The sequence below is a fragment of the Thalassophryne amazonica genome, chromosome 2 (genome assembly GCF_902500255.1).
Source record: "Thalassophryne amazonica chromosome 2, fThaAma1.1, whole genome shotgun sequence".
In the NCBI taxonomy this organism is placed as follows: domain Eukaryota; kingdom Metazoa; phylum Chordata; class Actinopteri; order Batrachoidiformes; family Batrachoididae; genus Thalassophryne; species Thalassophryne amazonica.
The window spans coordinates 58144997-58160151 of record NC_047104.1 but is presented as its reverse complement, the minus strand read 5'-3'; the positions used below and the strand labels follow the sequence as shown (position 1 = coordinate 58160151).

Below are 15155 nucleotides of genomic sequence, written 5' to 3'. Positions count from 1 at the left end.
TTTCTGAGTAGGAGAAAGTGTTGTACATGCAGTAATTATGTTGCTAAAACCTCAGTTATATATCTGTTTATGTATAAGAATTTCCAAGAATAAGATGAAGAGAGATTTCCAAACATCTCTTTCAGATTTCTGTCTTCTATTCAGGGTTTTGCAAATTGTAGAACTCACAGTTCAAAGTTCTTTGGAATTTATGTACTGTACAGGAGTCACCCTCATGAGTCATGACTCCATGTAATCAAATTTTAACACAAGAGGGTAGTCTCTCCCTACCTCTCTCTCCCTATATATATATACTTGTGTATATATATATATATATATATATATATATATATATATATATATATATATACATGCAACCATTTTTCAACGTAACACCAGTTTGTTTTGACACAAGCTGCTGTGTCTTCTGTGATAAATAACTGGAGACAAAAACTTATTTTTTCAATTATCTGAATAAGTAAAATGTGAATTAGTGAAATTTAGTATGTAAACCAGTTCAATCACTCAACCAGTTTAATCACTCAATAGATGTGGTAGCATTCTGTATATTGTTAACTACAAAAAATATTAGATTTTATTTATTTATTTATTGATTGATTATCTGATATTTTTGATGATACCACTGGAGTAAATATGACGGTCTGTTTCACTGTCAGTGGTAGTGGGGGAATGTATATTTGTTGTTTCTGGCATTAACATACATATTGTACATACAAACATGCATAAACGCTGATTGCATTGTCATATTGCCTCACAATGAAAACATGCTGCTGTGCTTTATTGAGTTATTTTTATTGTAGAGACAACGCTGTATTTTTATGCCAACAGATAATGAAATACTCAGAGCAGAGGATCCCTACACTCAATGAGTATTGTGTGGTCTGTGACGAACAGCACGTCTTTCAGAATGGATCCATGCTGAAGGTATCAGACACCAATAGAAGAGACATATCGTATCATCTCTTATGTTCCTATTTGTAATTTGATTAACATATTTTCTATCATTGTAAGTGTGAGGGAGAAACAGTTAGTATGCCAGAATGGTTGTGTGTATGTATGGATGTTCTTGTTTTTGTGCAGGGACAATGTTTAACATACATTCAAATACAGTAAGTGTGTCTCTATTTCTCTCTGTGTGCATATGAGTAGCCAGCTGTGTGCACCAGAGAGTTGTGTGTGTTCTCCTTCTATACGCTGGGTGTGATGTCTGGTGCAGCAGAGGAAGTCGCCACTGGTGCAGAGGTAACACAAAATATATTGCTTACATCCATCCAGCCATCCATCCATTTTCTTCCGCTTTATCCGGAGTCGGGTCGCGGGGGCAGCAGCTCAAGCAAAGCCGCCCAGACCTCCCGATCCACACACTCCTCCCTCAGCTCCTCCGGGGGAACCCCGAGGCGTTCCCAAGCCAGCCGAGAGACGTAGTCCCTCCAGCGTGTCCTGGGTCTTCCCCGGGTCCTCCTCCCAATGGTATGTGCCTGAAACACCTCTCCAGCGAGGCGTCCAGGGACCTCAGCTGGCTCCTTTAGACGTGGAGGAGCAGCGGCTCGACTCCGAGCTCCTCCCGAGTGACCGAGCTCTTCACCCTATCTCTAAGGGAGCGCCCAGCCACCCTGCAGAGGAAACTCATCTCGGCCGCTTGTACTCGCAATGTCGTTCTTTCGGTCATGAGCCAAATCTCATGACCATAGGTGGTCGGAACATAGATCGATCGGTACATCGAGAGCTTTGCCCCCCTGCTCAGCTCTCTCTTCGCCACGACAGTCCGATACAGTGACCGCATCACTGTCTACACATAAAATACACATTCTGTATTTTAACCTTTCTAAAATTGTGCCCTTTAGTCACAGTGAAAATAAATCTCAACATCTTGACATAAATAAAAATATCAAAACCAAAACAATGGAATTTACACATGTGGCCCTGTTAGTATAAGAAAAATAAATATTCACTTTTACAGCCAATTTTCTTTAGACAAGTCAGGGGATGGATATATTAACATTTCCAAGCCACTGAACATTCCTTGGACTTCACTTGCATCAAGCATACAGAAATACAAACAGTGTGGGAATTAGTAGTAAATCTCCCTGGGGTAGGCACTTCTCAAAAGTGAGTGACCATGTAAGAAGCAGACTAGTGAGGGAAGCCACCAAGACACCATTGACAATGCTGAATGAGTTCCAGGCCTCTGTGGCTGCGAGTGGAGAAAATATGGATAGTGCTGTTTGTTTTTGTTTGTTGCATCACCACTGATACACTTCATGGTGGAGTGTAACAGAGAAGAATTTTCTTTAAAACAAAATACAAAATTTCAGTGACAGTTTGCCAGATGGCACATTAAAGAGTTAGTCCTGGATTTGATTTGTTTTCTGAAGTGAAAATTCTATAAAAAAAAATTTTGTTTGCAATTTAGTGGGCCTTAAGATGCAATTTTTCGACCGCGTTCATTGAGTTAAAAAAATGGAAAAGCCAAAGTATAAAAATGTGTCATAACATAAGTCTAGATATGGACATAAAACTCATTTTGTTTCTTCAGGTGGTGGACCTCCTTGTTGCTATGTGTCGAGCTGCTCTTGAATCTCCACGCAAGAGCATCATCTTTGAGCCCTACCCATCAGTTGTTGACCCCAACGACCCCAAGACTCTGGCCTTCAACCCAAAGGTCAGCATCTTCACTGCTGGTATCAAATCGATAAAAACTCAGTGTGATTTAAAATAAGACTGACAATTTTATAATTAGTTATATTTTTGCTATATTTTGCGATAAGGATCATCTGGAATTTATTTGCTTGGGATAGGCTGCAATAATAATTCAACTTTTAATATTTTACTGTTATGATTTCAATGCTTGTATGTTGTTTCCTCTCTCATTGCATGCAATGGATGTTTGGCTCAACTGATGGACACAGAAGAAGAATTATGAGAGACTGCAGAAAGCACTGGATAGTGTCATGTCCATCCGTGAAATGACTCAGGTACAAGGAGAACATGGAACAAAAAAAAAAAAAATAAACAACCAAACAAAACACAAAGGGCCATAATCCCATCAGCACCATTTTTATTATCTCTATGTTCATTTCTTGCAACCCTCTATGGCTTCACTGTGTCCACACATCTATAAATCTGTTGTTTACCTGCAGCGTTTCTGTCATTGCATGTTCTGACAATCTTGGGTTGTGTTTTTGTTTTGTCTTATTTGAATGGCCATAGTAGATGGTCACCCCACTGATTCTTGCCTGCTTGAGGTTTCTTCCTATATATTCTTCCTATATTGTGTATTCCTATAGTCTTCCTGCATGATATTGGAAAGACTGACATTGCACTATTATTTTTGTCTGAGGTATACACTGTGATGTGGGGAAAGAATGCAGGAGTTTACAACATATAACTTGAATACGTCTATATGGAAAGAATAATTCATTCAAAAATGATTAGGGAGATTTATTAGAAAATACAACCTGTACATTTTTCTAAAAAAGTTGAAAGACTGCAAGGAACTCGCTACAGATTACCCATTTTTGATCAAGACCACACTTTCTGTATCCAAAATAATTCAATAATGCTGATTCTGATTTTGTTTTTGGAGCCATTTCTTTGTTGTTCTCCCGTGTGTGTCATTGCTCACTGTGCCATTGCTCAGTCAGCTGTTGATTAGCTATACACACCTGACTGAGATGATTTACTCTAATTAGTTCAGGGACAAATTGAAAATATGCAGTACTTTGGGTCCCAAGGACCAGGATTGGGAAACACTGGTTTAAACAAGCAAACAAAAAAAATGCCAAAAATACATAAATAATAATAGTAGTAATGATAAAAAAAAATACAGTTCTTTCCCCCCCAGGGCTCATATCTGGAGATTAAAAAACAGATGGACAAACTGGACCCACTGGCCCATCCATTGCTGCAGTGGTGAGTAGAGTGGGTCTGTTCTGAGCTTATTGTTTTCCCCATGTTAATACCTTCTGGCTTCAATTCAGAATGATATTATGGCCCATCTGTAGAGCGCATATTAAAGTTATTACCCAGAAAATGATCATGCATAAGCCAAAATACTGTGTTTCTTAGCTTGTGGTTCATAACATCAGGTGGGGGTTATGAGGAAGGTTTAAATGTTTTATCTCTTCTGTATTTCTGCAGGATTATTTCTAGCAACAGGTCTCATATCGTCAAGCTGCCTCTGAGCAGGGTAGGGAATATGACTGACACCCTGCCAGTTCCTCTTCATCAAATTAGCTGTTTATTGCTGCAGTTTCACTCACAATGTATTTGTCTCTCTGTTGATCTCATTGTGACAGCAACTGAAATTCATGCACACCTCCCACCAGTTTTTGTTGCTCAGCAGCCCCCCGGCTAAAGAGGCCCGCTTCCGCACTGCCAAGAAGTTATATGGCAGCACCTTTGCTTTTCAGTGAGTACACATTGCTCTTTATATTAAGCAGCCCTATTTTAATAAAAAAAAAATCACATCAAATTTAGTGTTTCAGAACAAAGTAGAATTACTTAGATAGCAGAGCTGTCACTAATCAGCTTGTTGCCCACTGCAAACAGTGTGGCAAATCTAATTTGCTGGTAAATTGTCATTGAGGGAATCATTTTCTTTCTACACAATGTTGTCTTAATTTTGGTGTTCTCCTTTTTCTTTCTTTCTTTCTTTCTTTCTTTCTTTCTTTTTTTTTTTTTTTTTTTTTTTTACCAAAATACCCATTTAATGACAAAAGTAAAGTAAAAAGAATGAAAACAGCTGTGAATAGGTCCACTTGTGTCCATTGCCACTGGTAACAAAGTTAAATAATATCTCAGATAACTTATGTTGCTAAGGACACTTCACAATTTAACATGAAGGCAGAGCCACTTACTTTTATTCTTCAGTCCCAGTGTCATTGTTCCGTTTGATTCTTTCTAATTTGACAGTGCTTAGTCAGTGTTCACTACAATCCGTTTTTGCTTCAAACAAAAAAGAGCAGGAGTAAACCACTGAAGCCAACACAGAAATTTTCCACTGTTTGGATCATGTTTCAGTAAGTACTGAGGCTGAATAAAATCTTATCTTCTGTGTAATTTCCCTGTGTGAGGATCTTTTCAGTCTGCATGTGAATTGTCTTCAGGCCTGGCGCCAGAAAAAAAATATTAAGGGGGCGATGAGTTTATCACAGGGGGCGGGGTCGCCCCACCCCAAAAAAAGTGCGCACCGGAGGGGACGTGCCTCTGAGCGTGCGTAATGAATTGGGTGCGCTCTTGGAAAGCTCATGTATTTAGGCTACACCGTTGTAAGAGACTGACTGAGTAAGAGTAAAGAGTGATGACAGTATTTTTTTTAATTATTATTTGAACGTATAGACCCTCGGTCAAGTGATCTGCTGCATACCACAAAACCAAACCAACAACTGATCTGAGAAACGACACAAAACAACATACAGCCCTCCATCACAAGCGCAAACACAGCGCAATTGGGCATGACAGTCACACAAAGGGTCAAAGATAAACCTTTCATGTAGATATATTTACAACAATACATAACTTTTATCTTACCATAAAAGTCCATATCTTAACATAAAATTCTGTGTGGAAACTGGATGCTAGCCTACCTCAGAAGAGTTGAAGCCTTCGGTTGGATGCCGCGTTGAATCTTCTGAGAAGGACATCTCGCCACTCTCCGTTGAATTTCCTGGTTAGGTCATTCGGCCGTCGTGGCTCGTGAGGGTTCTGCCAAGCGTCTACGTGCTGATTACCTCGCGCACTGTCAATGAGCAAACATCAGAGAGAGCAAACAGTTCTCTCATGTAAAGTCTTATTTTTTTGTGTGTTCCCTCGCAATAACCTAATATCATATTAAAGTTCATGCCAATCAGCGTGCACAGTGAGTGGAATCAGGTGGTGGGAGACTGAACGTATATGCGCGAGCGCACACACAGCAGACAACAGCAGGATTTACGACAGATGAGGGAGTAAGTTGCTGCACCTTGCACAGCTGTATGACTCCGTATGAAATATAGTTTATTTATACAACAGTGTAAGTAGCAACACCTGTTATGAATGTTTATGTTTTCTTTTTTTACTGTCCTCTCATGGATCATGTTTCTGTCTGCTGTGTGTGCGCGCGCGCGCATATACGGTCAGTCTCCCCCCCACCTGATTCCGCTCACTGTGTGCGCTGATAGGCATGAAATAAATTTTTTTAAAGAAAAAAAAGCTCCCGACGTGTGGTTTTTGAACGTACAATGTGAGCAGTCAGATTGCATCAGAGCATCGGGCCATACAGTGTGAGAACATGAATCGTGCGCTCTGAACTTTTAAACCCTGCGGTTTTGTCGCACAGTTTGAGCTGGAGCCAAGTACAAGGATTGAAAATATCGTACAGTGTATGCCCAGCCTAAGTTCGCCTTTTGTTCATGCAGCATGCATGAACACTGAACTCTCTTTTTAATGTTGAGAAAGAGTTCTCGTACTAACTGGACTTGACGAATCCCAGGAACTCCAGCTGTGACACTGCTTGAATAAATCGAGCATGCTTTAATTCGTCCACCTTGCCATAATCGCTGGACTCAGGATCCTTGCCCTCTGCCGCACTGACAAGCGCAACCCTCAACCTATCAAATCGCTTGAACACAGACACACGCCATATCCGTTTGTTTTAAAATTAATTACTTTAGTTAATTCATTTGGTTTATTTGTTAAATACGTGATATTATTGAATAACTAATATTTTGCTATATTTTCCAGTATTTCTTTGGCTTTCTTTTTTATTTTTATTTTTTGATAACTTTCACATCCGAGGGGGCGGGGTTGATGACGTGAGGGGGCGACACCCCCAAACGCCCCCTCGTGGTGCCGGGTCCGATTGTCTTCAGCGGTGGATCCATAGGGTGTGGGTGGGTGGCATTGCAGGTTTGATCTGGCAGGATGTATTATTGGAGTATTTGGACTAACTTTTTAAGTATTCTAATATATACATACATGTCAAGTATATATATCTGGGATCATCACACTTTGTCAGTGTGATGTATGACAATGACAGACGAGCTCAGTTTACACATGAGCTGGTCAAATTGATACCAGTGTTTCGCTGTACCAAGGACAATCATTTTGGTCTTGTCCGAGTTTAAAAGTAAGAAATTGCTGGACATCTAGCTTTTCACTGACGCAAGACAATCTTCTCAGGACTTTATGTGTATGAGATTATCAGCAGTTATCGGCATGTGCAACTGAGTGTCAACAGCATAGCAATGGAAAGTAATCCCATAATGCCATGGTATGTGCCCAAGGGGTGCTATAGGATGGGTGAAAAGCAGGGGGCATAAGACGGACCTCTGTGGAACCCATTATTTCATGTTGCCAAAGTTAGAGGTAGTGTTGTTGTACAGGACACAATGAGAGCGACTGGTTTGGTAAAATGTCAACCATGCAAGGACATTCCAAATAATCCCAAAATAATTTTCCAACCTATCAAGTAAAATATGATGATCTGCCATATCAAATGCAGCACTAAGATCTAACAGCACCAAAACCATAGTGGTGTCTGAATCCATCGCAAACAGAGGATTATTTACCACTTTAAGGGAGCTGTCTCCATGGAATGATGCGTTCTAAATGCAGAGTGCAGTGGCTCAAAGAGATTATTCTCAGCAAGGTGGTCCACAAGTTGCTGTGAAACCACTTTTTCCAGAATTTTAGAACAAAATAATAGGTTTGATATTGGCCTATAATTTTTCAACAGACTGGGTCAAGATTAGATTTCTTAAATAATAATTTAATCACTGCAGATTTGAACCATTTAGGAATAGATCCCAAGGTTAGTGACAGAATAATCATTTCCAACACTGTAGGCCCAAGAGTAAGCTACAGGTCCTTAAACAGTTTTCTGGATATGGGGTCAAACACAGAGGTTGTGCTTTTAGCAGAAGTTACAAGCTTTGTCAGCACACCCAGTGAAATAATATCAGCACTCATCACTCATCTTCAGCTGCTTATCCGGAATCAGGTCGCAGGGGGCAACAGCTTCAGCAGGGGAACCCATACTTCCCTTTCCTGGGCCACACTGACCACCTCCGACTGGGGGATCCCCACGGATGACTGAGCTTCTCACCCTTCACCTGTTGGCTGCTGCGCTGATTCTCTGGACAATCTGTTGAGTTGTGTTTTCTGTGTGTTGAGTGTGGTTGTGAGCGCTGAGTTTGAACTGTCCACAAAACTATCTACTGAATGGTCATTTTCTGAAAGTGATGCTAAGATATCAGGCAGTCTGGCTTCAAGTTCAATTGTAGTTGAGAAACTGATGTGTCGACATGATGATAAATAGTTTTTTAATTTCAGTGAACAAGGCAACAATACTTTAAGCTTAATAAGTGAGTGATCTAAGACCAGTGATGCAAGAGGCATGATGTCAATATTTGTGACAGTGATACCACGAACAAGGAACAAATCCAGAGTATTTCCACTCATGTGTGTTGAACCCTGAATGCATTGCTGGGATGCTAATACATCTAATGTCCATGAATGATTTGAAGAGGGGTTCAGAAAGCTTGTTAATATGAATGTTGAAGTCACCAACAATCAGAATGTTATCGGCACGGGTTGCCAAATTAGAAATAAACTCACCAAATTCATCTAACGAAATCAGAATATGGGCCTGGGGGCCTATATACGGTGACAAAATAACACGGTTGATTTTTATTCTTCTGACCTTAGCTATACGTATATATAGAGCAGAGAGTCAAATGTTCAAACAAATTGTATTTTAGACCCCCAAGAGCCAATAAGCTAAACCCAGATTTATGAATTGGAGCAACACCTCCTGAGACCAAAATATTAAAGTGAAGGTTCTGGAGTGGACAGATCAGTCTCCTGGCCTCAATATCACTGAGCCACTCTGGGGAGATCTCAACTGTGCAATTCATACAAGACAGCCCAGGAATTTACAGGAACCGGAGGCTTTTTGCCAAAAACAATGGGCAGCTTTTCCATCAGAGTAAATAAAGAGCTGCCTCTACAACTACCACAAAAGACTCCAAGCTGTCATTGATTTTAAAGGGGACAATACAGGATATTAAGAACTGGGGTATGTACATTTTTTATACACACATACCTATTAGAAGCAAACAGATCACAGATGAGGATGGTTACCTTTTGGTTCCACCTTTGGATAGTTTCTGTTGTCATTATAATTTAAAAAGAGTAAACACAGTTGTTTGACAATAAATGGCTTCACACAACCACTAAACATGAGTGAATAAAATGTTTTTGTGTTATCATTCATATTCTCTGAAAAATAGCCAAAACAAATCCAAAATTAAGCCAGGGTATGTAAACGTTTGAGTACGACTGTAGTGATAGAAAATGAAATTATCCAGAAAATGTCCATGCTTTCCACCAATTACTTTATTGCCCAGCAGTCAGTGCATTGTTCTCAGCTGCCATCACCTATTTGATGCTTCCACAAAGTCTATTTTCAAGAAGCAATAATGATGATAGTCCACGCATATCATGGCAGTGTCCAGCCTTCAAACTAGCCTCAAACACTTTCTTCCCTATCTTCAGCAAGGTGCTTTCATCTTCTCTGGCTCAGAGAAAAGAGCTTAACTCCAAGATTAGATTTACATTTCAATCACGAGATATGGAAGATAAGGATAAAACAAGATATCTATTAGTTTAAGGTATCACAGTGTATAAAAGTATACCACTGGATTTAGCGTGACAATCTGATAATAAAGAATATGAAGGGAAGGATGTGCACACTGATCCATGTGACTGACAATTAAGGCTGAAGTGGAAGACAAGAAATCACAAGAATCAGTGAAGCAGTCCACTACTTGTGCTGTTTTCAGCACTGTTTTATATTTACTGTGGCGACCTTGGAAAAGTTCTCAGCTCTGAGCACTCTGCCCTGAAAACCCTGAAATAGGAATGACAAATTAGAAAGTAATTTTTGGAAATATGTTGTATATAATTCATTTCTGTTCAAGTATAGTCATAAAATTCCACTAAATTTCACAGATTATAGCGTTGTAGTTGTACAATCAAACTTAAATGTGGCTCTGTGGTTCGTTAACCCAGATTGTTATGTTGCAGCTGGAGCTGCCAGTGTAGCAGATTTTTATGAAACCATAACAAAGAACAGTGCATAGCAGTGACCATTCTCTTGGACAGAAACCACTGCACAGTGCCAGCCCAGACAGCCAGAAAAAAAATCTGTCAGATAGAGATTTGTAGTGTAGCAGATGGGGCTCTGCTGAATCTTTTCGTCTCAGGCAGCCCATTTAGGGACATCTTACTCATGAATAGTCCAAACTGTTTCTCTATATGCTTACTAATGCTACAAATCTAATAATTCATACATTAAAAACCAAATCTCCACTCAGAAAAGTGAATAGTTGTACTTGTCAGGAGAAATTCTGGCCACTCTGAAAACATTCGTATCTTAAAACTCAAGAACTGTAAAACTCTCAAAATCAAACTTTCTATACATTAAAGCTGTATGGCCTTTCAAATTTTATAAAACTGACAAAATTCAGTTTTGACATAAATCCAAGCATTATAATTTATATTTATTTTTATAACATGTTGTAAAATTACAGCTCGCTCCATAGTGAATACTGTCTTTTCCTTCTAACGACATCATGCAGACAAACTGCAGGGGGAAGTGTGTGTGCACACGCTTGAGGTTTTGAGACTATCTGTGACCTCACCCACCTGCTTGATGCGTTTTTCTGGGGTGTGCTTGCTAACATCCTTAAGATGTCTTGTAAATCACTTCAGAGGTGTTATCTGGTTTTAAAAACAGCATTTAAATTTAGAAGTGTTTATTTCTTGCTAACTTTTACAAAATTCATGAGAAAGATTTATTTTCTATACCCCCTTACTCCATTTAGTCACAGGAGGCTGGAGCCTATCCCAGCATTCTTAGGGCATGAGGCAGGGTACACCCTGGACAGGGCGGCAGTCTATCACAGGGCATGAGAAGCATATTAGATTTATATAGAAATAAGCTATTTCAGAGCAGATCAGGGGAAGCCCACATGTGATCTATCATGTCGCTACCAAATGTAGGTCATGGCATCTGATCACTTCAATTTCTACCCATCCATGGTCGAAATTCTAAATTGTTTCCAGACAGTGTGACTTGTGACCAAATTGGCAAGATCATATTATGAATCCCTTAATTAACAGCTAAGGAATAAAATTACAGTGGTGCCAAAGAAAATTCTTTTATGTCTTAAATCTTGGGCAGCACAGTGGTTTACTGATTAGCACTGTTGCCTCACAGCAAGAAGGTTGTAGGATCACTTCCCACTTGGGGCCTTTCTGTGTGGAGTTTGCATGTTTTCCCCGTGTGTATGTAGGTTCCCTCTGGGAGCTCCAGCTTCCTTCTCCATGCAAAAGATATTCACGTTAGGTGAATTGCAAACTTTAAACTGATGGTAGGTGTGTGTGTGGGTGCGAATGAGTTTGTCTGTCATGATCACGATCACGATATACTTTATTATCCCAAAAAGGGAAATTCATCTTGGACTCTATTACTACATACAATGCACAATAAAAACAATAAAACCCACATCCAATATAAACACCCCGCATAAATATGAATATAAATATGACACAACAAACTAACAATATTGATATTGCACACATCCCATAACCATAAATACCATGGAGCCATCACACAGTTCTGCCACCTTATGTAATCTTATTTAGAAGTTTGATAGATGTCGACAAAAATGACTTTTTAAAATGGTTCATGTTAAATTTTGGAACTCTATACCGCTTACCCGAAGGCAAAAGTGTGACGAGTCAGTCAGTATCCTCTGAGTTTACCTGAAAACAGCCTGCTCATTTAAAGGCTGCAGGCCATGATACTCCTTCCATCCCATCACCTTCATAGCAGTGTGGATCAGATGACTGAGTTTGGTTTTGCACAGTGAGGTTATCATACCACACTGATATTCCAAAACCTTATCAAGCTCTGCAGGACAGCCTGGTAGAATATAAACATGATCCTCTGGTCCACACCAAAACCTCTGAGTCTGTGTAAAAATTATAGTCTCTGCTACATTTGAGAACACAGACTATCAACATGGACCTTCCAGCTAAAAGTATGAATTCCTAGGTACTTTATGATGAAAACTGGCTTATATGTGTGTTGTGTATGACCACCGGACTGTGGACCGCTACAAACCTAGGGTCCAAGACCATCTCCTTAGTCTTAGAAACATTTAAGATGAGATGGTTGGTGTTACACCAGTGCAATAGGTTAAGGATGGATGTATCATCCAAAAATTTAAAAACGTAATTTCCTGGATAAATATGTGAGCATTCATTTGTCTATATGTGGTGCTGCGACTGGCTGTCACCCTGTCCGGCGTGTGCCCCACCTCACGCCCTATGACTGCTGGGATAGGCTCCAGCAATTCCCCCCGTGACCTTAATTGGAGTAAGTGGGTATAGATGGCAGTATTAAAGCTGTATGGCCTTTGAAAAACTCAAAGGCCATACAGCTTTAATACTGGGAGGTCAATGCATTTCCGACGTTTATAGATGCTGGGCTTCAAGTAAGAAATGTACCAGAAGCCTTGTAATGCTCACATCACCTGCTAGATGGTAACAAAAGCTGCTCAAGTGTGCGGCAAGGTCAAGACTTTATTAATTTCAGAAGTTAACTTTGGGCAAACACAAGATGAGCTGACAGCCAAAAATCACATTACACTTGTGTCCCTTGTGCTTATGGACAACTTACTTGTATACATTTTGTTTTGTTTTAATACTTAAATTACATGTCTTTAAGTTAAAATATTTTTTGTAGTTCATTTTGTTGGATGAACCTAATATTTTTGCTTTTAACTAATGTAATGCAATTTTCGTGGAACCTGCTAACAACATAACTTTAAGTCAATGTTTCAGTTTTTTGAGTTTGAGCCATCATTATTGTCATCATATACACAAGAATTTGATGTATTCTGCAAATAGTTGAGTAATTTAATGTGTATCTATTTCAGACTGCAGGAGTTTAAGACAAAAACTTCAAGCAGCTGCAAAGCTTGTTAAAAATAACAATGGCAACATTTTTTAAATCTTTTTTGTCATGTTTCAAGAAAATTCATTCAAATAGGTTATCCTGCACTGAAAGACAGCAGTGGTGGTGTGTCAATTTTGTTCTTCATCTTTGATATTTAACATAAAAAAACTCATTAATTTGGACAGCTGTGATGAACTAAGCAAAGGCCCCCAGATATCTGCACAAATGGTATAAATAGATTACAATCACTCTTTTGTATTGGCCATTTTTTAAGCTTGAAGAACAATTTAATGGGTCAACTGAAGACATTTTAGTGTTAATGCTCTTTCCAAGAGTAGCAAAGCTCAGTGCTTTATTATTTTTTAATTGCTGTTTTATTGCAAACTGTAATAATCCATAACTTTTTATATAAAATAATGTCATTATCACAAAGAATCAGCTTCCTACTCCTAAACCTGATTCTTCAGCTTTATCTCATTCAGTGAGATGTAGCTCAAATAACCCTGTTCATTTTTACATTCATGATAGATGCAAGACGGCTTGTTTTATTAAGACCCAAAACAAATTTTCGCCTCCAAAGTCTTCCTGTCTTAACAACAACTCAGTCACCATGATGGCATATGAGTTTTCAATCAATTAGCGCCCAGCAGTTGGTCAGACCAAGATGACCTTTAACCACTTCATGGTCAACAACGGAGTTATGATTAACACTGTTTTTTGTGGGCGGTGTTAAAAAAAAAAACAGGTGCTGGACTCTCAAGAGTGCATTCATAGCAGCTCCAGTTGCCAAAGTAATAGCCTTTGGTGGTTAGCTGAGCAGTTATGACATCATAATGGACAAATGGACACCTCCGAACATTGGTCATACATCATTTAAAATTTTCACAGAATTTTTTTCTTACTGTTTTAATCATTTTTCTGTTGTATTTTCTCTAGCGGTTCCCATATAGAGAATTGGCACTCTGTTCTGAGAAATGGACTAGTCAATGCATCTTATACCAAGCTGCAGGTACGTAACCTTGACAGCAGCCATTTACGGTGCACCTGCTTGTGGACAGCAAACCTGTCATCCCACAAAACTGGCTTGCTGTCTAGTAGATTTATTTTTGCAGTTACTGGACACCAGCTTCCGAACTGTCACTTCTACAATTACCATTTTAGTGAGCAAGACATACTGGGAGATTTTCTGGACAATTTTGGCTGCTTACTGCTTCCTCTGCTAGCACTAGTGGGTGACACATCTCTTCTATTTATAGGAAGAAGGACTGTACTGTCAGTTGTCATATCAGCATGTTGTTTCTGTCACCAGTTGGGGTTAACCACTGAAAGTAATGAGTAGGCTCTGTATGATGCAGAAGGATCCAAAGGTCAAGCCCTGTGCTTTTGGGAGCAGAATTCCTTTAGGTGAATAAGGGAAGCTCCCGTATTCACGTATTCCAGGATTGTCACAACTTTGCACCACTTGGTAGTTATTCAAGTAATAGTCACACATCATTTAAAAAGTTGAATCTGGTTAATAACGTGTTTCTGTGGATGTTAAGACACGTTTTCTCACCTTCACAAAAACACAACTCCAATCATGGATTACATCAGGGTCTGTACCTGTAATAAACTGGCATGTGAAGATCATGGTTGTGCATGAATGTGACCTCCTGCATGGTTTGATGATGTAACACACACAAAACAATGCCTGTAGTATAACTTTATCACAAGCATGGCACATCCACAAAACCTCTTGGTGATGTTGTGGCCTGTATGACTATGTTATGGGCTCCATGTTAATGTCAAGGATTAACAAAGCATAATAAGTGTTTGTGACAAATAATACATTTTTGAACATCCATGTTTGACAGTTCTTTGTTATGCTTTGTTTGACTTATTTTGTTATTGGTAGTAAGGCCAAAGCAGATAGTCATAATAATAATAAATTTATTTATAAAACACTTTAAATGAAAAAAAAACCAAAAAAAAAAAACAAGTGCTGAACAAACTTCAAAACAGCAGAGTAAAGGCACTTAAAATATTTAAAGTTTGTATAAGAAAGATGAAAAAGAAAGATAAAAATCATAAAACTAGTGACAAGCAATAGAACATATATAGGTTTTAAGACTAGTCTTAAAAGAGTCAGTGAAATCTGCCTTTTGAA

General features: G+C 39.1%; 1 protein-coding gene across 7 annotated transcripts in view; it reads left to right on the top strand.

Annotated features, from left to right (window-relative positions):
- The window catches only part of parp6a (poly (ADP-ribose) polymerase family, member 6a), an 85146-nt gene that overhangs the window by 53573 nt on the left and 16418 nt on the right, over nucleotides 1-15155 (top strand). For 6 of the 7 annotated variants that reach the window (XM_034186467.1, XM_034186472.1, XM_034186440.1 and 3 more), the window contains 8 exons: nucleotides 829-924; nucleotides 1150-1242; nucleotides 2537-2662; nucleotides 2910-2975; nucleotides 3845-3912; nucleotides 4141-4189; nucleotides 4299-4411; nucleotides 13946-14018. In XM_034186467.1, coding sequence (XP_034042358.1) covers nucleotides 829-924; nucleotides 1150-1242; nucleotides 2537-2662; nucleotides 2910-2975; nucleotides 3845-3912; nucleotides 4141-4189; nucleotides 4299-4411; nucleotides 13946-14018 — 684 coding nt within the window. The remainder of the gene's footprint in view (nucleotides 1-828; nucleotides 925-1149; nucleotides 1243-2536; nucleotides 2663-2909; nucleotides 2976-3844; nucleotides 3913-4140; nucleotides 4190-4298; nucleotides 4412-13945; nucleotides 14019-15155) is intronic. The other variant, XM_034186447.1, reaches the window with a different exon arrangement.